Raw genomic sequence first — 23,435 nt, 5'->3', positions numbered from 1 at the left:
TATGTAGCTATTTCTGCTTCAGCCTTGCCACTGGCTCACTAGGGTAAACAGCTCAGGCCCTTTTATTTCAGACACAGTTGCCCTTGGCACCTTTCCTTACCTACCCGCCGAATACTTCCCACGTGCCCGACAGATGGTAGTTGCTAAGGTCTGTCGAAGGGAAAGACCACCACTCAATCCTTAAATAAAAAGCTAGATTGAATCCTCAAGGAAGCACGGGTTTCTCCGCAAAGCAAGGAGCTGATCTAGAGAGCGTCTGGGAAGTGTGGAGTCGAGGGATTGGTGGACTTTCAGAGGCAGGAGTGGGTTGATGCCAGCTGAGGAAATCTGCTTGCTTAGCTGAGAACGGTGTGACTTGGCTGGGTTTCCAAAAGCATGGGGCCATTTCTGGCTGACGTTCAGAAGTCTGTTTGTTCACTTAGGGAAGTTGCCATTGATCCATTAAACCAGTTCAGAACTGGTTCTGGTGGCTCCTTGTTGCTCTAACTACAGAACATTTCATCTTTTCCTAAGAGGGTGGGAACGTCTTTATTTTCAGGTCTCTGCCTCCAAGAAAATCGTAATCTATGTGGAGGACAGACGTGCAAGCGACACACAGATTCAGCGTAACAGGTTAAAAGCACAGGTTTCTTGCTGAACCTGGAAGATTGGATACTCACAGTCACCTCCGCTCCTTCCTGAATCCCCACCCGGATGATATTTAAGGAATTAAAAAAGACGTCCGAGGAGGAAGAGAGCTTGAGGGGAGACAGCAGGAGAGCAGTTGAGAGATGTCAGTCAAACTTGGGAAGCCAAAACGCAGCTGGGCAATTGCTAACGGATGGAGCAGCCCAGAGAAAGCTGACACCACACAGCCTGCAGAGGGGGAAACAGGAGGCAGAGCCCTGCTGGAAGAGCCTGGAAGATCTCAGGAATTGTGCGGTTGGTCATCTTGGAGGGCAGGGTGAGAGGCAGGGCTGAAAACGGAAAGATGGGCTGAAATTCTATAAGTGGAGCAGTTAGGTCCCAAATCCCTTTTCACACCACAGGCAACCAAGCAACCCACCCCCCAAAGAAAAGGGAATGGTATTGAATGGACGGACTCCAAGTTCAGGCAGAGGGGAAAGACAGGGAGCCCTGCAGAAAGCAGGAGGACTAAGTGGAAGTCAATATCTTGCAAAGTAACATTCCCAAGCATCTTCCCCTAACCTGACTCCCAGAATGCTCTCAGCCAGGTTGACACTTGCCACGGTCAGGAAGTCTACCACTTCCCCACACAGATTTTCTCGTTAGGTTTTAGTGTCTCACTCTGAACTCTACACGAACGCATAAAAATTACAAGACATTTGAGGAAAGTCTCCAACATGAAAATGTAGAGATAAAAACACAGAAAAGAATTTGGAGGAAACTGAGACCGTAGACTAATCAAAAAAATTAAGACCTGTAAGTTATGGTCTCAGAGTGATGAAAGAAGCTTTTGCATTCATGAAGAAAGAACGAAATGTTTCTTAAAAGCCATATTTAAATGAATAAAGTGATCTCTTGAAAATAAAAAACATGATAGAAATAAAAAAAATCAATGGACAGAAATTAAAAAGAAAATCACTAAAGGTCACATACTAGTTTTATGACTTTGGGGATATTATTCAACCTCCCTGTGTCTTAACTTCCTTCTCTATAAACAGCGATAAGTAACTCACAGTGTTGCCACGAGTATTAAATTCTATGAAATGAGCACATAGTTATTGTTATATGTTTTTTTCACTTGCTGTCTTACCATATTATCAGAGCAGATACCAGTTTGTTGTTCAGTCTTAACATGTAAATAAGCTTATTTGGATAATTGCTACTTTTTAACTCATTGATTTCTTAGAAAAATTGGTCTTTGCAAACAACATGGAAAAGCATGTGATTTACTCAAAAGTACATTTAAAACTAAACCAGTAGTAATTATTTCTAAGAAAAAGAGGGCAATGGGAAATTCATGAAGCCTATTTTTTTTAAAGAAATAAAAAAAATTTAATATAGTTCCAGTCAATGTACCTAGTTCTTTTCAGCTCCCTCATTTCCAAACCTGGGGGAAGGGACTGCTTCAGTTTCTCTGCCTCCTCTTCGTGATGAACAAGGTATAAAAGTGTCTGCTGTATCAAACTTTAAGCTTCATATTATCCTTATTATTATTATTATTATTTATCTTGACAAATTTGGCCTCTTTTCACCTGGCTATGAGCAGAAAGAAAGTCCTTGATTTCCTGGCTACAAGGCATGCAGAGTGGAAGATTGTGCGTTGAAATCCACTTATGTTTTATTTATTTTTTATTTTTTTCTAAAGATTTCATTTATTTACTTGAGAGAGAGAGAATGAGCAAGTGAGCAAGGAGCAGGGGGGAGGAGCAAAAGGAGAAACAAACTCCCCCCTGAGCTGGGAGCCCAATGTGGGGCTCGACCCCAGGACCCTGGGATCATGACCTGAGCCGAAGGCAGATGCTCAACGACTGAGCCACCCAGGGGCCCCAAAATCCACTCATTTTCTAAAAACTATATATTCAGCAGCTATTCCCATATGTCAGACACTATATTAGGGGCTGGTATTTGTTTGTTTTTCATAATTTCACTTTAAAAAATATAGAAGTAATTGGGGCGCCTGGGTAGTGCAGCGGTTGAGCATCTGCCTTCGGCTCAGGGCGTGATCCCAGTGTTCTGGGTTCGAGCCCCACATCAGGCTCCTCCACTAAGAGCCTGCTTCTTCCTCTCCCACTCCCCCTGCTTGTGTTCCCTCTTGCGCTGGCTGTCTCTCTCTGTCAAATAAATAAATAAAATCTTAAAAAAAAATATAGAAGTAACTGAAAAAAAAACCTTTTAAAAAGTAGGATTGTGAATTAAAGGTGAGGAAATCTCTCAAAAAGTAGAAGAGAAAGACAAAAAGATGAAAAATAGGAAAGCAAATAAAAGAAAATTAGAAAATCAGCTTAGAAGATACAATATCTGAATAGTGGAAGAGAGAGGGAGAAATAAATAAATAAATAAATATAAGACTAGATAGATAGTATAGCTGGAAGGAGGGAAGAAGTTACCAGATAAATTATTTTATTATTTTGTTTACAATTTAGTTTAGGTAATCTCTAACACAACATGGGGCTTGAACTCACAACCCCAAGATCAAGAGTCATGCTCTACCCCCTCAGCCAGCCAGGCACCCCTTAGAGAATCACATTAAATAGCACACTTTCCTCTAGGAGGAGAAGGAGATGCAAGTGGGAAAAGAGGTGAAGAGAGAATAAATAAAATAAGAGAAGGAACTTGCACAGACCAATGATGATAAAGTGCTAGGAACTGAGCAGTATAATTAATTCAAACTTCTGCATCCAAGAGCCATAATTAAGGCCAAACCAAACTATGTGATTCAGAGATCATAGGAGACATCATAAGGGGTCTCCAGTCTAAAGATAAGCAGTGTCGGATTAAATACTAGAAGGCAACCTACGCTAAGAGTCTCCCTATCATCGATGACTCCTGCCTTTCCCTCCTCCTCCTTATGCAACCAGGCATTTGGGTGCTTCCAACTTTCTTCTCGAATTAGTCTCCACTTCTCTTGGGTCTCCATCACGAATAGACTTAGGTTCAATTTTCTTGCCGCTGCTGCTTCACAGGCGATGCCATGGTCCTCAGCTAGGAAGACGGTCCTGTCTGACGATCTCTCTTCGTGTGGTATTGAGCTAGTCATGACCAATGCTGCAGTTTATGTTAACGTCTCTTAGTCATTTTGATTGTCTGAGGCTAATTTTCTAGCACATTTCTCAGGAGGAGTTTGTGGGAATACTGTTCTCCTTTCTACTTGGGAGAGATTATTTTAAACAATTGATGGGGTTTATCTTGTGAATGCCTTATGTAGTGCCCTACTTCCTTTCCCTAGGCTGTCCTCATGGTCAAGAACTCTCATGGGATATGTTCTTCCAACTCTTTACTGGGACTCTAGAGTAGATAATGTCATAAGAGTGGAAACTGTCTTCATAGGAGTAACTACCAATTATTGAGTCTTAATCATATGCCGAACAATGTGTTAAGTACATCTATCAGCTCATTTAACCATCAAAACAACACTGTGAATTATTATCCCATTTTAGAAGTAATAAAACTAAAGTGGTAAGAAGCTGACTTACACTTTGCTAATGGTTTTATCTACCTGTGTCTGAATGTAAATCTCTTTCTTAGAAAAAAGAAACTGCATCAATGGGTATGGATGGATCATTGATCAATGGATCAATTATTATTTCTCCTCCTGTGTGGTTTAACTTGTTAGTTGTTAGGCATTTTGAAAAAAAAAAAACTATTAAGGTTTTAAAAGTCTACATCTTAAAAAAAAATTCTTATTAAAATCAATGTATTTATTTTCCTTTCTTCTCTATGTCCCAAGAATCATTTCTTTCTTTCTTTTTTTTAAAGATTTATTTATTTATTTTATAGAGACAGCAAGAAAGAGAGTGCATGAGCATACATCAGAGGGAGGAGGGACAGAGGGAGAGAGAATCTCCAAGCAGACTCCCTGCCCAGCGCGGAGCCCTATACAGGGTTTGATCCCACAGCCCTAGACCATGACCTGAGCCAAAACCAAGTGTCAACTGCTTAATCGACTGAGCCACCCAGGCATCCCCCAAGAATCATTTCATTGTCAGCCTACAGGAATACAGTGTGCATTCTCTCAGGATTCCTCCTAAGATTAAGGTAAATATTCTTTTTTTTTTTTTTAAGATTTATTTATTTAATAGAGAGCATGAGTAGGGGGAGGGTAAAGGGAGAGGGAGAGAGAGATGAAGAGAAGCAGACTCCCCGCTGAGCACGGAGCCTGTGGTGGGGCTCAATCCCATGACCCTGAGATCAAACCTGAGCTGAAATCAAGACTCAACCAACTGAGCCACCAAGGTGCCCTGATAAATATTCTTATTTTTAAATTTATTTTTATTTAAATTCAAATTAGTTAACATATAGTGTAGTATTGGTTCCAGGAGTAGAATTTAGTGATTCATCACTTACGTATAACCCCCAGTGCTCATCCCAACAAAATATTCTTACTTTTAAAATAGGTAATTCACGGAATTTATTCTAGCACAGACATCGGCTTTAACGCTTTAATTAAAGCAGCATAGTTTTAAAGAGATTAGTTTCCAATAGACTGAAAAATATCAATATTGTGATGAGTGAGAAATAGATAGAGGAACATTCAGATCAAATAATAAGAGGAAGCTCAACTACTTTTGGGGGGGTAGAGCTTGCCCATCCCACTTTTGCCTGATTTTAATTTCAAACAGAAAGAAACCAGGGAAGGCATTTCAAATTGGATGGCTAGAAAGGGACACTGGAAAGGGAAATAGGGAAGTGACACAGAGAAAGTAAAGCAGCTAATAAAAGTTACATTATTAAGCCAGTCTCTTTGTAGGAAATTCCTGGCAGCTAACGCAACATACAAGCTTCAGAATGATCCCACCTGAGGGATGAAGGACCTGAGAAATCATGGGTGAGGGCTGCTGTGTGTGTGTGGGGGGGGCGTAATTTCCTGTGCATCTGACCTCCCCCACAATCCTACAGAGCACCTTGTGCAATTGGGGATGGGAAGGGTAAGTCGTCAGGCACAAGGATACAGATGCTGACAGCTGTAAATCACGGGAACACACTGACAGGTGTTTGGAATGTGAGCAGGGCTCTTGGCAGATGCCACACGTGGTCATGACGGTGAGGTCAACAGGCCTCATTGTATGTTGCTGAGGGGAATCTCAATGGAACCGCTTTTACTGGGGGCGGAGTGATTTGGAAACACTTAACCAAGTACAACTGATTCAGGAATCCTGCCTTTAAGGATTTCTCTGCCAGAGACTCTCACAAATGTGCAAAATGGTATAAAAATAAGGCTATTCCTTGCAGCATTATTGGTCAAGGCAAAAGGTCGGAGATACCCTTAGTATTCTTGCCTAGAGGACGGGCTAAATAAACTGCTGCCGTGAGACATGAAACTGTGCGAACTGTTTGAAAGAACGAGGAGGCGCGTGGACAGTGATACCGGAGGACTGCGAAGATACTCGGTCAGGGGAGAAAAAACTGAGCTGCAGCGGTATTTGTATGCAAACATTTGGCTAAAAAAGACTGTTGGTGGTGGGAGAATGTGTATTGACTGTATTTGCATCAAAATCTACAGGAAGGTACACAAGGAACAGTGCGGGTTGCCTTGGAAGAAGGAAGGAAGGAGATGCGTGGGAAGGGAGTCATTTCCTTCTGCAGAGTGGCTGTACTGCATTAGCTATTCAAAGGTAAAATTTAAATAATTTACAAAGAACATTTGATCTTGAGGTTAGGAGGGAGCTACTCAAATTTTGTTGTGATCTTTCAGTGATGAGAGACAAGTGACATGATCAGACCTGTCAGGACAGACTGGCAGTGAGGAGGGACCCACGGCTTCAGGGAGCCAACGATTGAAGAAAATAGAAGTGGGAACAAAAGTTTGGTTCCCAAACAATTCCAAACAACAGGGAAGATTATTCAGCTGTTACCCACTCAGACAATGTACTTGGGTCGATGGGAGACTTGCTCTGAAGGTAATAAGCAGGGGAGTATCTGTTCTGTGTCTAGGTTCTGGATGTCTCCGTGGCATCCATGCGTCCCAGCCGGTGTTTACCCTTTTGCAAGTCAACCTGTCTGAACTCAGCACATCGTCTTATGCTCTCACACACCGAGCCAGTATTTCCCCTGCCTTAAATCATTCCCCACAACTAGAGACCACTCTGTGTAGCGCGAAGACTGCTGGAATTATTCAGACTGACCAACCCTACCCTGGTTACTTTGCGTGCCTTGTCTTTCCTGCATTAAACCCCAACTACGGCCCTGGCCTGTGCCTTCCCCTCACTCCCACCTCTGCCTCCTCACCAAAACCTGATGCCGCCCACGTGGCCCTGTGTGGTGTGGCAGGCGCCCTCCTCGTGGGAAACGTAAGTAACACAGATCTTCTTTCAATGGCCCTGACCTCTCTGGGCTGTCCCTCGGTCACCTTCACAAATGAAAACCCCAAAGGTACAAATGAGACAGTATCAAATTTTGGATAGTAAACATTATTGGGGGCAAATTTTGGGGTTGAGAAGAATGCAAATTATCTCAGACTGTTTTCTAGTCTGGGCTCTTCCTAGGAAAACAGAATCTGTAATAAACGGAGGAACTAAGCACTGTAAGACAAAGGAGAAAGCAAGATTGCTTTGTCTGTGGCCCAGTTCCAGAATTAAACCCGGGTGAGACAAGGATTTCGGAGACAAGAAAGAATAAAAGACTCAGGAACCAATGGATTATGCTGCCCGGCAGCTATGATAGTTCGTGTGCATGAAACATGAGTTCTGGGCCCCCCAGGAGAAATCGTCATGGTTAGGGCTTTCCTTCGCCTTCTACACTTCACTGTTCTCCGCCATTGGAGTATATACGTTTCCACTGACAACAAAACTAAAACCAGAGTCCTTAAAAAAAACCCTAAAAAAAACCCCAAACAGCTTTATTAGGATAAACCCCACATACCATATATGCTCGTTTCCAAGGGCTGCTATGACAAATTACTACAAACTAAGTGGCTTAAAACAGCAGAAATTTATTCTGTCACAGTTCTAGAGACTACAAGTCCAAAATCAAGGTGTCAGCAGGGCCATGATCCCTCCAAAGTTTCAGGGGAAGAATCCTTCCTTGCCTCTTCCTAGTTTCTGGAGCCTATCGGCAATCCTTGGGGCTCTTTGCCTTGTAATTCCAGGGTTTCAATCTCTAGCTCTGTCTTCCTATGGTCTTCTTTTCCATTTCTCCTCTGTGTCTTCAAATCTCTCTTCTTTTTTTTTGAAGATTTTATTTATTTGACAGAGAGAGAGAGAAAGAAAGCAAAGCAGGGGGAGCGGCCGATGGAGAGAGAAAAGTAGGCTCTATGCTGAGCAGGGAGCCCGACACGGGTCTCGATCCCAGGACCCTGGGGATCATGACCTGAGCTGAAGGCAGATGCTTAATTGACTGAGCCACCCAGGCGTCCCTCAAATCTCTCTCTTCTAACGAAGACACCATTGGATTTGAGGCTCGCCCTCATCCAGTATGACCTTGCCTTAACTTGATGACATCTGCAAAGACCTTATCTCCAAGTAAAGTTATGTTCTCAGGTACTGGGGTTAGCACTTCAACATGTCTTTTTGGTGGACACAAATCAACCTACAGCACTTACCATTCACCCCTTCAAAGTTTACAATTTAGCGGTTTTTAGTATATTCGCAGAAGTGTGCAACCATGACCACTCTCAACCTTAGAACATTTTCATCTCCCCACCAGGAGACCCTATATAGTTAGCAGTCACTCTTCATTTTCCCTCTAAAACCACCCCCAAGCCCTAGACAACCACTAATCTACTCTCTATGTCTATAGACTTGTCTATTCTGGACATGTCACATAAATGGAATCATGCGGTATGTGGCCCTTTGTGCCTGGCTCTTTTTCTCATAGTGCCGTGTTTCCAAGGTTCGGCTTTGCTGTGTCCAGTGTACTTCATGCTTTCTGATGGTTGGATAATATCCCTTTGTAGGAGTACACCACATTCTATTCATCCACTCCTCAGCTGATGGACATCGGGATTGCTTCTACTTTTTGATTATTTGAATAATGCTGTTATGAAAATTTGTGTTTCGACTTTTGTGTGGAGATAGGTTTTCATTTCTTGTGGTATATAGCTAGGAGTATACCCTTGGCACTGCTGGGTCACGTGGAAGGAAACTGCATGTTTAACTGGGGAACTGCCACACCGTTGTCCAGAGAGGCTACACCATTTTACACTCTCACCGGCAGTGATTTTTTACCCATTTTAAAATTAGTTTGTCTTTATATTATTTAGTATAAGAGTTCTTTATATTCTCTCTCTTTTTTTTTTAAGATTTTATTTATTTATTCGACAGAGATAGAGACAGCCAGCAAGAGAGGGAACACAAGCAGGGGGAGTGGGAGAGGAAGAAGCAGGCTCATAGTGGAGGAGCCTGATGTGGGGCTCGATCCCAGAACGCCGGGATCACGCCCTGAGCCGAAGGCAGAAGCTTAACCGCTGTGCCACCCAGGTGCCCCATGAGTTCTTTATATTCTCTTATATAAAAATGTGTTAAGAGGCACCTGGGTGGCTCAGTTGGTTAAGTGTCCAGGTCTTGCTCTCAGGGTCATGAGTTCAAGCCCCATATTGGGCTCCATGCTGGGTATGGAAACTACTTAAAAAATAGTAACACAATTTTTAAAAACATATTGTATATAATATATAATACAATATGTATTTTTAATGATACAAGCACCTTATCAGATATGTGATTTGCAAGTATTTTTCCAATTCTGTGGGTTGTCTTTTTTTTTTTTTTTTTGGTGGGCAGTAAAGCAAGAAACATTGAGCGGTAGCAAAGTGATAGTACAAAGCTCCCAAAGACAGGGGACCTGAAAGGATTGCCACCAGAGTTTTAAGTCTAGGGGGTTTTATGGGCTTGTTGACAGGCTGTTTTATATCTGATTAACCCTCCCTATGCCTGTCATCCAATCAGGCTTTTGTCACCTATCTATCCCGTGGGAAAGGGTGGAGGGCTCCTTCCAGGGAGGTGCAAAATCCTTTCAAGGGAGGTTTCCTCTGGGGGGGGGTTTGTCCCTGCCTGCCTGCCTTTCAGTTATCCTTCATCATTCCCCCCTCTGAAGAGGTAACCCTAACTAATGTTAGGGAAGAAGGGCAACGATCAAGTGTAGCTACTTCCTGCTCATCAGGGGCGCTGGATGGGGCAGTAGTCAGGGTTCCTCTCGCCTGATATATCAGGGGGTCCCCTGTAGATGTCTGGTTTGACTTCCGCGCGAGGCTCCATCTGAACCACCACCATTTGGAGTTTGATGACCTTTACTGGTTAGTTGTCCTTAATAATGGTGGATTTCCTGGACGAGCCCCCACAAACATTGTAAGATTTTTTTCTCCGTCAGTGCCCATGGTTCTTGGTCATGCCACTTTGAAGAATGAAGAGGTAGACCAGATGGAGTGGTGGGCAGCAAAGCAAGGTTTATTGAGCGATAGCAAAGTGATAGTACAAAGCTCCCAAGGAGGAAGGGGACCCGAAGAGGTTGCCCCATTTTCTTTTTTTTATACAATTCTACATTCACATTTATTTATCTAATACAATGAAAATACAAAGAAAAAAGCTAACATGTCTCAGTAAGTAAGGGACAGAGCTTGCTTTTTTCCCAACCTTTTAAACCTTTCATATTTTACCCTAAAAACTGCTGTTACCCAACAACATTTATACATCACAGTGTTTCCACATCAAAACTGATGGCAAAGTTCCATGTCTCAAGGAAACTTTTTTTTACTTTTCATTTTCTTGATGTGTCCTTTGAAGCACAGAATGTTTTCGATTTTGATGAAGTCCAATTTATCTGTTTGTAATTCTATTGCTGTGCTCTTGGTTGATGTAGTTATGGAATTTAGGTGAGGCTCGGTGGGGTAGAGTCTGGAGCCAACGACCAAGAAAGAATTCTTGACATCCTGCTGCAAAATGGTGGTTTTACTAAAGCACGGGGAGAGGGTCAGTGGGCAGAAAGAGCTGCTCCCCCAGGGTCTTGAGGAGTGGCTGATTATATACTCAGGAGTTGGGGAAGTAGGGAAAAAGGGAGGTTTCAAAGGAACTTTCATATGCTACAGAGGACCAACCTAGAAAATACCTACAAGATGCCAGAGGCCTTGCCATTGTCAAGTTAAGGTTGTTTTCCCCTCTAGCAAGTTACTAACATTAAGATAGTTGGGAGATTCCTGGAAGAAGGTCACACATGTCCAACCCAGGAGTGGGGTTTGCGGGGTATCAGCTTGGGCTTTGTCTTCAGCCAGCCTTTTGCTCCCTCATCAGTGGTGTCACACCTATTGCTTATTGAAAATGAGTAAATAACTTATGTGAGAAGTTCTGGGGTAACAAAGTGATGGTGAATAAGAAGTATTTTTCAAATGGCAAAAGAAGCTGTACTCTCTTAGGATAAGTTTTTCATGTTTCATTTAGGATTCTTGTCCTTTTTTGAGAGCAAGAATTATGCAGATGACCATTTACTCAAATATTTACTATCATATATTATTGTGTGGTTCCTACTTGGATGATTAACATAATGAGCTATCACCTAAAAGCCTATTTTTCTAATTTCTAACTTGTTCACAGGAAAGTAAAAAGAAGAGAATTAATATCATATGAAATTCTATCTCCCAAAGCCAACTCAGAGTTAAAATTTGTGGGGCACCTGGCTAGCTCAGTTGGTAAAGCATGTGACTCTTGACCTCAGGGTCTTTTTTTTTTTTTAAATTTTTAAAAAGATTTGTATTTATGAGAGAGAGAGAGAGAGAGAGCGCGTGCGCACAAGCTGGGGGAGGGGCAGAGGGAGAAGCAGGCTCCCCACTGGGCAGGGAGCCCCATGTGGGACTTGATTCCAGGACCCCAGGATCAGGACCTGAGCTAAAGGCAGATGCTCAACCTACTGAGCCACCCGGGCGCCTCTGATCTTGGGGTCTTGAGTTCAAGCCCCATGTCGGGTGTAGAACTTACATTAAAAAAATAAAAAGTTAAAATTTGTTTTAATAGAAAAATGCTTACTATATTTTAAGCAAAAATAGAATTACCACATATGTTTAGTTCATTCCCATTTTTGTAAATAAAATTATACAGGTATTTGATTTGCTTGGAAATAAATCTGGAAGTTAAGCAAAAAAATTAATAGTGGTTACCTTTGGAGAGACATTTTCTGTCTCATTTGATATCCAGGATAAACATATGCTATAAACAACAGAGGAAAATATCTTCTAGCCTTTCCTATGCATATAAAATTAAACATTTTACAAAATCACAATTGTACTAAATAATGTTTTATGTCATGTTATTATCCTACCTTTTTAAAAACTTCACGTTACTGAATATTCTTTAAAAAGATTATTTGTATTGCTGGAATTATAATTCATGGGTCAGAGTCACCTTATCTAGCTATTACTCTATCACTGAATGCCTAGGTGATTATCATTTTTCATCACTTAAAAAATGCTGTAATTAACATTTTTTTTTAAAGATTTTATTTATTTATTCGACAGAGACAGAGACAGCCAGCAAGAGAGGGAACACAAGCAGGGGGAGTGGGAGAGGAAGAAGCAGGCTCATAGCGGAGGAGCCTGATGTGGGGCTCGATCCCATAACGCCGGGATCACGCCCTGAGCAGAAGGCAGACGCTTAACCGCTGTGCCGCTGTGCCACCCAGGCGCCCCTGTAATTAACATTTTTATACATAAATTATTGTCTATATCTGTTTATTTCCATAGCCAGGTTCCTAAAATAAGGACTATTGGGTCAAAAAATAAGACTGTTTGAAGATGTCTTACTGACCGAATTCCTTTGAAGATGTAGTAGTACCGAATTGCTTATTCCTTTTACCTTCACTTCCGCCAGTGTAATTAAATGCCTTCTTCTATATTTTCTATGGAAATAGCAAGGAAAAGGGGTGAAAAACTTGGGATGCCCATTGCACTAGTAGGCAGGAAACCTAGATTCTTTAGGTCCTTGGAAAACTCCAGATGTCCAGAAGCTTCACTTGTCTTATCTTCAAGATAAGGGAGGGATTTCACAGCCCTCAAGTTCTCTAGTTCTCCTCAGGCTACCAGGAGAAATGTGGGGCCATGCGCTGTCAGAAAAGCAGCAAATAAAGATACCTCAGTGAAGGATTTTCATGGTCCCTTACCAAGAGCTATGCTTTCTCTTTTTTTAAAAAAAGATTTTAAATCTCTATACCCAACGTGAGGCTCAAACGCACAACCCTGACATCAAGAGCCGCACGCTTCACTGACTGAGCCAGCCTGACCCCCAAGATATGCTTTTTCACAAGTGAACTAAAGTCTTTAAAAACACTATTAAGCAGGTATTATTATGTGTGTCTTATAGCTCAAGGACCTGAGGCCCAGAGAATTTGAGTAACTTGCCCGAGATCACTCAGCTAAAGGGCAGGAATTAGAATGAAATCGAGTTTTGTGTGGCTCCGAAGTCCGTGTTGTTGACACTTTACAATATTTGGAAGTTGGACAGAAATTGTATATTTATGGGCTTGATGTTATTGACCACACACATTCGCAAGTTCTACACTGATCCTTTCCCTCCTAAGATTTTATATATATATATGGTTTTTTTCATAATCTCTACGCTCAACATGGGGCTCAAACTCATGACCCCAAGATCAAGAGCTGCATGCTTCTCCAACTGAGCCAGCCAGGCGCTCCAAGTATTTTTCTTTCAAAGGGACTTAAAGGTGAAGCACTATTAGCACGTTAATTCCAATACCAGAAAAACAGTATAAACCAAACCACTGGGAATGTGGTATTATAATTTTATGAAAAAATAAGCCCACACGAATATTAACTTTAGAAGCTATAGGAATTCTCTCAAAAATGCCTGAAACTATTATGGCAACTTTTTTTTTTTTTCTGCCTGAAGTCTATATTAGCCGGTCCTTTATTTTCATAAGTTTGTCTCCTCAGATATTTGCAAAGACACCTTATGAATCTGAAAGTATGTGAAAGTGCAATATTTTAAATAATTTTACTTGGTTAAATGTTTCCTGAGAATCTCTTTCTTAGCCTTCTTGTTATTTTTCTTGGCCCCCTTTTTCTTCCATGTTAACACTTTGCAAAGCCTTGTAGAGCCAGGGAGAAGCAGATTTCTATCACCCATAACAACATTTCTAAGATCATTTCTTGTATCTCCACCCATACGCTTCCAGCTTCAGCATCTTTTGGTGAATTAATCTTTCCAGTTTCGACAACATGAAGCTCCACTGATTTTAAGGGACTACAGTATAACCATCCCTGCAGGAAGCACACATTTGCCAGACAATGCATATTTGAAATCTTCACATTTTCAAGGGTTGTAAAGTTTGGGGGTTTTTATAGAAATCAAACAAACCACCCATTACTTTAGTATTTTTGTTTTTCTATTTTATTGACTTGGTTGTTTTTGCTATTTATTCCTGCAGCTTTTATTGAATTCCCACTCAGCTCCAAGAGAGGAGGGGCTACATCTGTCTCACTCACCATTATATCCCAATCACCCAACACATAGCAGATGCCCAATAAATATTTGTCTCCCCCCAGGTTCACTGAGATATAACTGACATATAATGATAAATATTTGTTGAATGAATGAATGTATTCTTTCCCTATGGATTGGAAACATTAAAAAAAAAATCCCTTTTTAAATATAGTACTTCTTTGCTAAGCTTGGAAGTGACTTTCCACAAACACCTTATAGTTGGCAAGACAAATTAAGGTGCCTTGGAAATTAGGGAGTGGGGTAGAGGAACATAGATGATAAATTTGTGCTTTGGGCATGTCGTTCCAAAATAAGCCAGATTCACTGGCTTAAAAGATCTTCTCTAGCAGGGAAGCTTTTTTTCTGAATCACTTTTTTCTTTTTTTCAGAAGACATCACTGCAACTTTATCTACTGAGGTACAATCTGCAAATGTTATGTTATGCTTATACAGACTCTATCTTACTGGACTTGAAATTTCATTATTTTTGCTTTTGCATTCCTTCTCGATTCATTATCTGAATCCATTTTGGGAATTAAATCCATACAGATTTACTCCAAATTATTCCTTTAATGGAATATTTAGGACCTATGGCCAGATCTATATGACCCAACAGATAGTTTTTTCCTGGTCAATTAGAAGGCAAACATAGCATGATTAATATGACTGAAATGCCATTCTTGGGTATTAGTTCAGGCTACAACAGTCATAACCCGTGCTGTAACTTTGTGCCTTCTCATTGATCCAAAAGTGTGTCCTTCACTTTTTTTGAAACTATGTCCAGTATTTTGTTTCCTTTAATGTTCAGCAGCTTCTGTTCTCTCTAGTTATAAACAATGAAACAAATGGACAGTCTAATATTTGTCTTACCCTCAAGGTCAGACATGGGATTCAGAGATTCAAAGCTAAAATGCAACATTCAGGTACATTACTCAATGACAAGAACACAGATAATAAGTGGCAAAATACTGTATCAAGAAATGTTAAAAAATCATGGTAATTTTTGTGTGGGCTTGGCTGACACTTTTTAAACTGGACCATTGTTTCCTTGATTGTATTTTTGATTTTTCTCCATTCTTTTCTTGCTGGCCTAAGTAAATTTTATCAGAGCTTCAGGGACAGGACCTAAATCAATTCTGTGTGGTGTAACAGCTGGACACAAGTTGGGGCCAGATGTCGCTGGGTGGTCCCCCCCCCCTTATTTGTTTCGTATGAGAAACACCATGCCTTTCCAGACTTTTCCGTTAATTTTATGCAACCTTACCAAGATTTTTATCAGTCTTTTCTCCGAGCGCCAACAGATCCATCTGCTTCAAAGCAGCAAATGACATAGCCTAAATAACCATAATCCTATATCGAGGGTCGCGCGGAGTCTCACTCCGTTTTTATGGCAAAGCTGATTCGGGGCATTCTGCTCTCACAGGCTGAGTCCTCTCTGAAGAAACTGTGATTTTCCCCCTCCTACTGTGAAGGATGGAATCTAGGCGAGCAAAGGCACGCCAGCATTTCAAGAATGCGCACCTAAACCACCAGAGGCTTGAGCTCGTTTCACTGGCAATGCCACATAGGGCGCGCCGCCCTTCTCCGACGATCGAAATCACCTGTTCAAGGTTGCACATTCACTAGTTACCGCCTGCAATCAGCAAGGTCGGGCAGGGCTGCTGGGTCTACGGCCGGTTGGCTCTCGGGGACACACTGGGCCCACCTGGGGCCCCGCAATCTGCGCAATCGCAGGGAGAACGCGCCCTCTCGCGACCGACTTCCCGCCGCAGCCCGGCGTGGAACAAACGCCCTCCCGGGCCGAGACCCGCGCCGGCGGCGGCGGCGGCGGCGACTGGGGCACCGGAAGGAGGCGGTGCGGGGCAGCCCGAGGATGCGCGTGCGGGCGGATGGGGGCGGGGCGCGCCTATATCAGCCCCGCGCGGCGGAAAGGGCGGGCCTGGGCAAGAGCGGCTGAGTCGGCGGAGCGCCCGGCGCCGCAGACGCCGCCAGCGAGGACAGGGAGGGGAGAGGGAGGAGGCGGGAGGAGGAGACGCAAGTGCGGGGTGGCGCCGGTCCACCTCCGCAGCTCTCCTGGCTCCCGCCGGCTTTCGAAGGCGGGCCCGGGCTGCGGCAGCGGCAGCGGCCTCGGCGGCCTGCGGAGGTGAAGCCGAGCTGCGGCGGCCTGGGTCGACGCGGCGTGGGGAGGCGGCCCACCCGGGCGGGGTGGGCAGGGCTGGGTGGCCGCAGCGGCAGAGAGGTGGAAGGGCGGCTCGGCATCCTCGGGGCGGGGCCGTCGAGGGCAGGTGGCCAGTGCGTTTTGTTTCCAGGTCGGCCTCCCCAGAGGCACCTGCAGAAGGGGCCCCAGCCTGGTGCCTCGGCGTCCGGAAGGCTGTGGGAAGGGCGGGGGTCGGTGCCCTCGGGGCGCTGAAGTGGCCGCCCTGTAGTGGCGACTCTCGCGCGGGCCCCTGCGGGGATTGAGGATCGGCGCTGGCCTGCATGGGGCCTGTTATGTCCTTGCTTTGGGGGTGCTCCGTAAGGGGATGCGTGGGGGTGAAGGAGGTGCGAGGACCACTGACCAGGGCGGTGTAAGGCTCGCGACGATGAGCTTTTAAACTGGTGTGGTGTGAATGGTTATGGCTTAGTCTAAACGGAACAGAAAACCAAGTTGGGGCTCTTGCAGGTACCTCGCTACAAATGTCCAATAGTGACGGACTTGCCTTGTAGGCCCCCGAGCAAGCAAAGGGAAGTTAGGGGTCTTGTTCAAGAAGCTACTCTTTAGTGAATGAGGCTGTGAAAGAATGTGTGCTCGGGATTTTCTCTTAAATGGCGTTGTTTATGACTGCGTTGGGGCTAGTGGTGAGGGATAATGTAAAGAGGTTTGAAAGGCTGCCTTAAGGTCCTAATGGGGAGAGCTTATTTTTTGTGTGTCATCATTTGACCATAGAAATTATTCAGAATGTGGATTGCCCTTACGAGAGAAGAGGAGCTCTGAAGCCATTGCTTGATTAGCAGTTCTCCCTCTGTGGAAAGTTGGATTTCTGGAAACATCCCCTGTATTGTAGATTTTGCCTACGTAAAGGCGCTAGTGCTTGGCACTAATCACCTTAAAAGTAGTGAAATAGAAGCACCATTACTGGGTTTTGAGTTCACTTCTGTGGAAGAGAATTTTGAGGGAGTGGGTCTAGACTTCTCAGGGAAGTTAAAGTTTCCTTGTATTCCTCTACCCTGAATTTACTTTTATATCTAACTTTTTTTCTTCCTTCAGCTTCATCTGTTTCAATGGTGCAACTCTCCTCATCTCCTTTTGGTTACCAGTCACCTTCAGGCCGTTCAGAGGAGGGAAGAGAGGGGAATATGAAGTCAGCCAAGCCCCAAGTGAACCACAGTCAGCATGGGGAAAGCCAGCGGGCCATGAGCCCCTTGCAGTCTGCTCTCAGTTCTGCTGCCTCTCCTTCCCAAGCATATGAGACATATATTGATAATGGACTCATATGCCTTAAACACAAAATTAGAAACATTGAGAAAAAGAAGGTAACTATTCCCCTCGCATCCTTGTATATGTACCATCTGTAATAAGTAATAAGGGCCAGAGAACTGACATTTTTACTTCCTAAAAGATGTAACTAACCTTGGGATTTAGCTGGCTGAAAACATACAGGCAGGTTAAATGTTAGGTATATTAAACATTTTCTGTTTGATTTTTCAGCGTAACTGAAAATATTCTTCATAGTAAAATTATTATGTATGCTGCTGTTGAAATACTTGAAGAGCTAGCAGCTTTAAGTCAGATTCTTTGAGTGTAGTATTAATGTTTCTTTTCATAGATGAGTAATAGCCTGATTTTTTAAGCTTGTTTTCCTTGTGACTTTCTGCAGCGGTTGATATTGCAGTATAGCTGCTGCAGTCATTGGAAGCCTCAACCACGGTAGAGCCAGAAAATGTTTTAGCACTAATTTTTGTGTTGCTAGGTGATCGTTTAAGATTGGTAGGTGAAAGCATTGTAGAAAGCCTTATAAAGGGACTCCTTATAATCAGCCTAACGTTACAGTAAATGCTGATGTAAAGATCCAACTCATTGCTCATTTCCTGAGTCATGGAGCCTGTGAAGCAGGACTGCACGTTGCTTTGTTGTGTCATGATTCTCTCTCGCTTGTGATAGTAAGGTGAGTGACTGTCTGGACCTGGGAACTCTTACATGGTTTTATTCTATGACCTAGTTAAACCTTAGGAAAGTTGCTTTTAATGGAGGAGCGTGAAGAGATTGAGTCTAGTTGACTCTGTTTCTCTCCCCCCACCCAAGGTAGTGAAGAAAGGCCAGTTACTAGTAGCTTCTGTGTAGCCCTAGCTCTCACCAGTTGTCTTTTGAATGCATGCAGTGATGCAGTTAATCCCAAGCATGATAAGGTGAGTGTGCCTGGGTCAGCAGAAATTCCCTGCCACTATGGGAAACTAGTCAAAGCAGGATCCATGCAAAGCAGGATCTGTCGGTGGAGACTCTTTAATGTCTTTTACCCCCGGCAGAGGAACTACATGTATACGTTTATTCTCTAGCTGAACTATAGTACCTCTTTAATTTTGAATACTTATCTGGTCAGTACCAATGCTTTTGTTTCAAGCTTCTGGGAAAGCACTTTAAAGCTATAAAGCCGGTATGGGAGGAGCCTAAACATTGCTTTTAGAATAGGATAGTGGGTCATGTCATTATTATGGGGACAATAAATACAATTTGTTATGTATTTACTGAAATACATACCAAATTTAATATGAAAAAAAGATTTTGAATTAAGGCTATTATAATGCTAGAGAAAATATCTTTTGCGTTTCTATACTTCCATTAAGAAGTTTGCTATTGGACAAATGCCACATAATTCAACAGGTAACTAATAGTTTAAGCATGAGGTTGGAGGAGGATTTCTCAGCCTAAACGCTATTGACATTTTGTGCCAGATAATTCTTGTTGGTGGGGGGAGGGGCTATCTGGATTGTAGGGTGATTGGCAGCATCCCTGGCTTCTACCCAGAAGATGCCAGTAGCACTCTCCACCTCCTTCCCATCCTCCAAGCAGTGATAACCAAAAATATCTCCAGACATTGCCACAGATCCCTGAGGGTCAAAATTGTCCCTGATTGAGCACCACTGGGTTAGGGGCATATGATTGACTAGTTAAGTCCCTATGTGTTAAGTAGTCTTATTATAAACAGAGGCCACCAAGAGAAAAGAGTTTCATTACTGCTTAACTTTCCTAATTCCAGACTAATGTTGATTGTGTGTAATATTTTTTTCCCTGACTGGACCTTACCTGCAGTTGCTGCTTGCCTTATAGTAAACTGGTATTCTTACAGATTAATAGCTTACTTCAAGAACTTTGTTTTCTTAAGAAGCAGGCTGTTAGTTTATTTCTTTAGAATTTTATATCAGACTATAGCAGATACAAGTTTCTCTTTTGTAGCTCAAACTTGAAGACTACAAGGATCGCCTGAAAAATGGGGAGCAACTTAATCCAGACCAGTTGGTAAGTGGTTTATGATCCTTTGGTCACACTTGCTCGTTTTTTTTTGTTGTTGTTGTTTTTTCCTTAATAAAACTCTGTATGGGTTTGGTGAGACCAAAGATTTGAGAAGGCCAATAAAGAAAATCCACTGGATTTTTCAAAAGACTGTCTTCTTCATCCATGAGATCTGACGGATTACTTTTGCACTAACAGAGGGTATGGATGGGGTTGTGGGTTGTTAAATTTAAGAGTGAAAATGTAGACCATCACTAAGAGTTAACGTATGGATTTAAATTAAACTTTTGCTAGGGAGGAATGAAGAAGTGGAGGGAAGACTAGCTTTCCACTGTTCACTGATTTACTCTAAAGTGGTCATCTTTCTGCTCTAAAATGTCAAAGAATATTCTAGCTTGACTAGGTTTTCTCCTTTTTCTTCCCCCTAATCCCTTTTGTGTTCTCTCCTTACTTTTCTATCATAGATTGCTATGAAACCTCTCAGGGGGCACGTGTATCTGATATCTGGCTATCTGGCCTTTTTTTTTTTTTTTTTTTAACCTTACTTTAAAAGAGTATTTGCAACTTTTAAAAATATATTCTATGGTATACCTGGCAACTGCAAGTTTTATCTAATGTGAAAGAGTTTTTGCGATATGAAAATAAAAAAACTGTTTAATGGATCTTTGCCTAATCACATCTCTTGGCTAGGAAGGGACAAAATTAAGTTATTCGATCTAGTCTGTAGATCTGTTGTTGTCTTCTTTTTTAGCTAAGATTTTTGGTTGTGTATCACAAATACTGGCATTCAGGGTCTTTTCCCTTGCCATGTGGACTCGTCTTCACTGACCTAGAATTTTTGTGATGTAGGAAATTACAATTTTGCTGAGGCACAGATTTGAATTGTGTGAGCTCCGAGAATGATGTGCTCACACTGCTGGTGAGAGGACTTAGCTGGACATCCAGCATTTCAACATAGCTTTGTTTTCAACTGGCCTGGTATGTTCAATGATTTTTAAAGTGATAATACTTTTCTTAGTGTAAATATCCTTGAAGGAAGTGTTCTGTTATAGTAGTATGTGATTTTGGGGAAACGGGGGGTTAGGGGTAGGGAGGTTGGTCGTTCTCATGGTAGCTCTTTAAGAAATAAATGTCAAGGACAAGATATATTTCCGACTTCCAGCCAGGCAAACTCTAAACTCAGTCTTTCAGTACTGTCTTAATAACTACATGTTGCTTCTATAGGATTCACTTTGAATTCTCGAGTTAAATGCTGACAACTGCCAAATTTACATTGCCAATAGATAAGTCCTCGAAACTGTAGATTTCCTATGTTCAGTTGCCTATTTGGCATCTCCTGACTTCACCCTGCCCCCCAAAACCTGTTCCTCCTCTAATTAGTGATGTCAGTTAATGGCTTGAGGAACTAGAAGGATGGTGTTGGCAAGGAGAATTTCTCATCTTTCTCCTAATAGAGACCACACATCTAGCCCATTAGCAAGGTCAGTTCTCCTTTCAAGGTAAATCCGGAAACTGGCCATTTCTCAAATTCTGCTCCTGCCATCCTGGTCTAAGCCGCATCATCTTTCATCTACATTACTGTAGTGTCTTCCTCACAGGTCTTTCTATTTCTGTTCTTTGTCCAAGCCTGTTCTCAGCACGGTAGCTTCAGTACCCATCATGGTAGCAAAATGTCCTTACTGTGGCCGACAGAGTCCTATAAAAGATACTCCCTACGTCCTTTCAACATCTTTATTGCATTTCCTGCACTTCATCCCATGCTAACTTCATTCCTGCTACACTGGCCTCCTTGCTATTCCTCAAACATCCCAGGCACACTTCTGTTTCAGGGCATTTGCACGTGCTGTTCCTACTGCCTGGGATGCTTTATTCCCAGGTGTCTAAATGGCTCAGTTTTCAATCTCCTTCAGCTTTTTATTTGAAGGTCATCTCAGTAAGGCTTGTCCGCACAACACTATACCTCCATTCCCCCATTCACGCTCCTTAGGTCTTTGCTTTAATTTCCTCTCTTTTAAGATTTTTTTTTAAAGTTTTTATTATATTATGTTAGCCACCATACAGTACATCCTTCGTTTTTGATGTAGTGTTCCATGATTCATTGTGTATAACACCCAGTGCTCCATGCAATACGTGCCCTCCTTAATACCCATCACCAGCCTATCGCAATCCCCCACCCCCTCCCTTCTGAAGCCCTCAGTTTGTTTCCCAGAGTCCATAGTCTCTCGTGGTTCATTCCCCCTTCTGTTTATCCCCCCTTAAATTTTTTTTTTAAAAAGATTTCATTTATTTGAGAGAGAATGAGCGCTTGGGGGGGTGGGGCAGAGGGAAAGGGGGAGAGAGAATCTTAAGTGGACTCTGCACTGAGTGTGGAGCCTACGAGGGGCTCCATCGCATGACCCTGAGATCATGGCCTGACTCAAAATGAAGAGTCAGATGCTTAACTGACTGAGCCACCCAGGCATCCTGCCTTGCTTCTCTGACCAGCTGTAAAATTTATTTTGTTTCTCTTGAAGTGAAAGTTCCATTAAAGTAGAAATTCTGTCCATTGCTGTTTTCCTAGTACTTAGGATACTTTAGAGCATATAGTAAACATGTAAAGTATTTGTTACATATAGATTTACTAAATAAAAAATGATAGAATGTTTTTAGATATAATTAAGCATGTAGTTTGTGGTACTTTTGAGAACTAACATATACAAGCAGTATATATTTGAGGTAGAAATTTAGAAAATGCAGATAAATGGGAAGAAAAAAAATGTAAAAATCTATGATCTGAACCCTCAGAGAACCGTCATCAGTAGTGTAGTATTTAATAAGTTCTAAGTTTAGGTTTTTTTTGTTTTTTGTTTTTGTGAGTAAAGCGATAGACATTTGTTAAGTGAAGATACAGAAAAAGCTCTCAAGAGTGTGAGGGAGTCCAGACAGGGTTGCCTGTCTGGCAATGAGGGCCTTCAGGGTTGGTCTTTTATAGAAAGCCAAGCAGGAAACTTAAATTCTTTTAACATCTCTATTGATAACACCTTCAACGACTTCCTTTTTAGGGGCTTGTTATTCTTTGTTGGTCACAGGTGGTTATAATAAAGACCCCCACCCCACCCCACCCACCTAGGGCAGGGTGGTCCCATTTGTCCTCTTAGCGCTGCTTTCCCCACACCTCCACATTTTTGGGATTTCTGTGAGCCTGATCTCACAGCCCCCTATCTTTCCCTGCCTATCTCTTCCTGTCCCTTACTCATTCCTCCCACTGGAATAGTAACCCTAACTGCGTGTTAGGGAACAGGCGATGACTGCTCTGGTGCTTCCTGCTGAAATGGGGCAGCGGGCCATGTGGCAGCTAGAATCTGTCCAGGGTCGGTCCTGGTGCTTGTGGTATGGCTCCAGGTTCATGATGGGCAGCACATGGTACATGCGTCAGCACATGGAAAAGGATGAACAGTTAGGCCCCAAATTATGATCACATCCCTTAGATAAGATCCCCAAGTACCAGTTTTGTCAAATAGGTAGTGGATATTTTGATCTTATTTAATTGATCACAAATGTTCCATATTAACTAAGTTTAGTTATTTAAGTTGGTAATAATTTACATAGTTCAGAAATTAGGAAATGTTTTATTACTTATTTTTTAAAGATTTTATTTGTTTATTAGAGTGCATGCAAGCATTAGCAGTGGGAGAGGGAGAAGCAGACTCCTTGTTGAGCTGGGAGTCCCACACGGGGCTGATCCCAGGACCCACAGATCACAACCTGAGCTGAAGGCAGATGCTTAACCTACTGAGCCACCCAGATGCTCCAGAAATGAGGAAATAGGGGCACCTGGGTGGCTCAGCCATTAAGTGTCTGCCTTCAACTCAGGTCATGACCAAGCC

General features: G+C 42.5%; 1 protein-coding gene across 19 annotated transcripts in view; it reads left to right on the top strand.

Moving 5' to 3' along the window:
- Positions 1-15,852: 15,852 nt before the first annotated feature.
- Positions 15,853-23,435, top strand: part of CAPRIN2 (caprin family member 2) — a 46,436-nt gene continuing 38,853 nt past the window's right edge. For 8 of the 19 annotated variants that reach the window (XM_057318993.1, XM_057318983.1, XM_057318992.1 and 5 more), the window contains exons 1-3: positions 15,861-15,936; positions 17,329-17,594; positions 19,513-19,575. In XM_057318993.1, the coding sequence (XP_057174976.1) occupies positions 17,343-17,594; positions 19,513-19,575 (315 nt within the window). In that variant the 5' untranslated portion in view covers positions 15,861-15,936; positions 17,329-17,342. Of the gene's footprint in view, positions 15,937-16,042; positions 16,225-17,328; positions 17,595-18,111; positions 18,227-19,512; positions 19,576-23,435 lie in introns of those variants that run through there. The other 11 variants (XM_048216526.2, XM_057318984.1, XM_057318995.1 and 8 more) reach the window with 6 other exon arrangements.

This window comes from Ursus arctos, unplaced genomic scaffold, assembly GCF_023065955.2.
Source record: "Ursus arctos isolate Adak ecotype North America unplaced genomic scaffold, UrsArc2.0 scaffold_26, whole genome shotgun sequence".
In the NCBI taxonomy this organism is placed as follows: domain Eukaryota; kingdom Metazoa; phylum Chordata; class Mammalia; order Carnivora; family Ursidae; genus Ursus; species Ursus arctos.
This window is presented reverse-complemented; position numbering and strand designations above follow the sequence as displayed.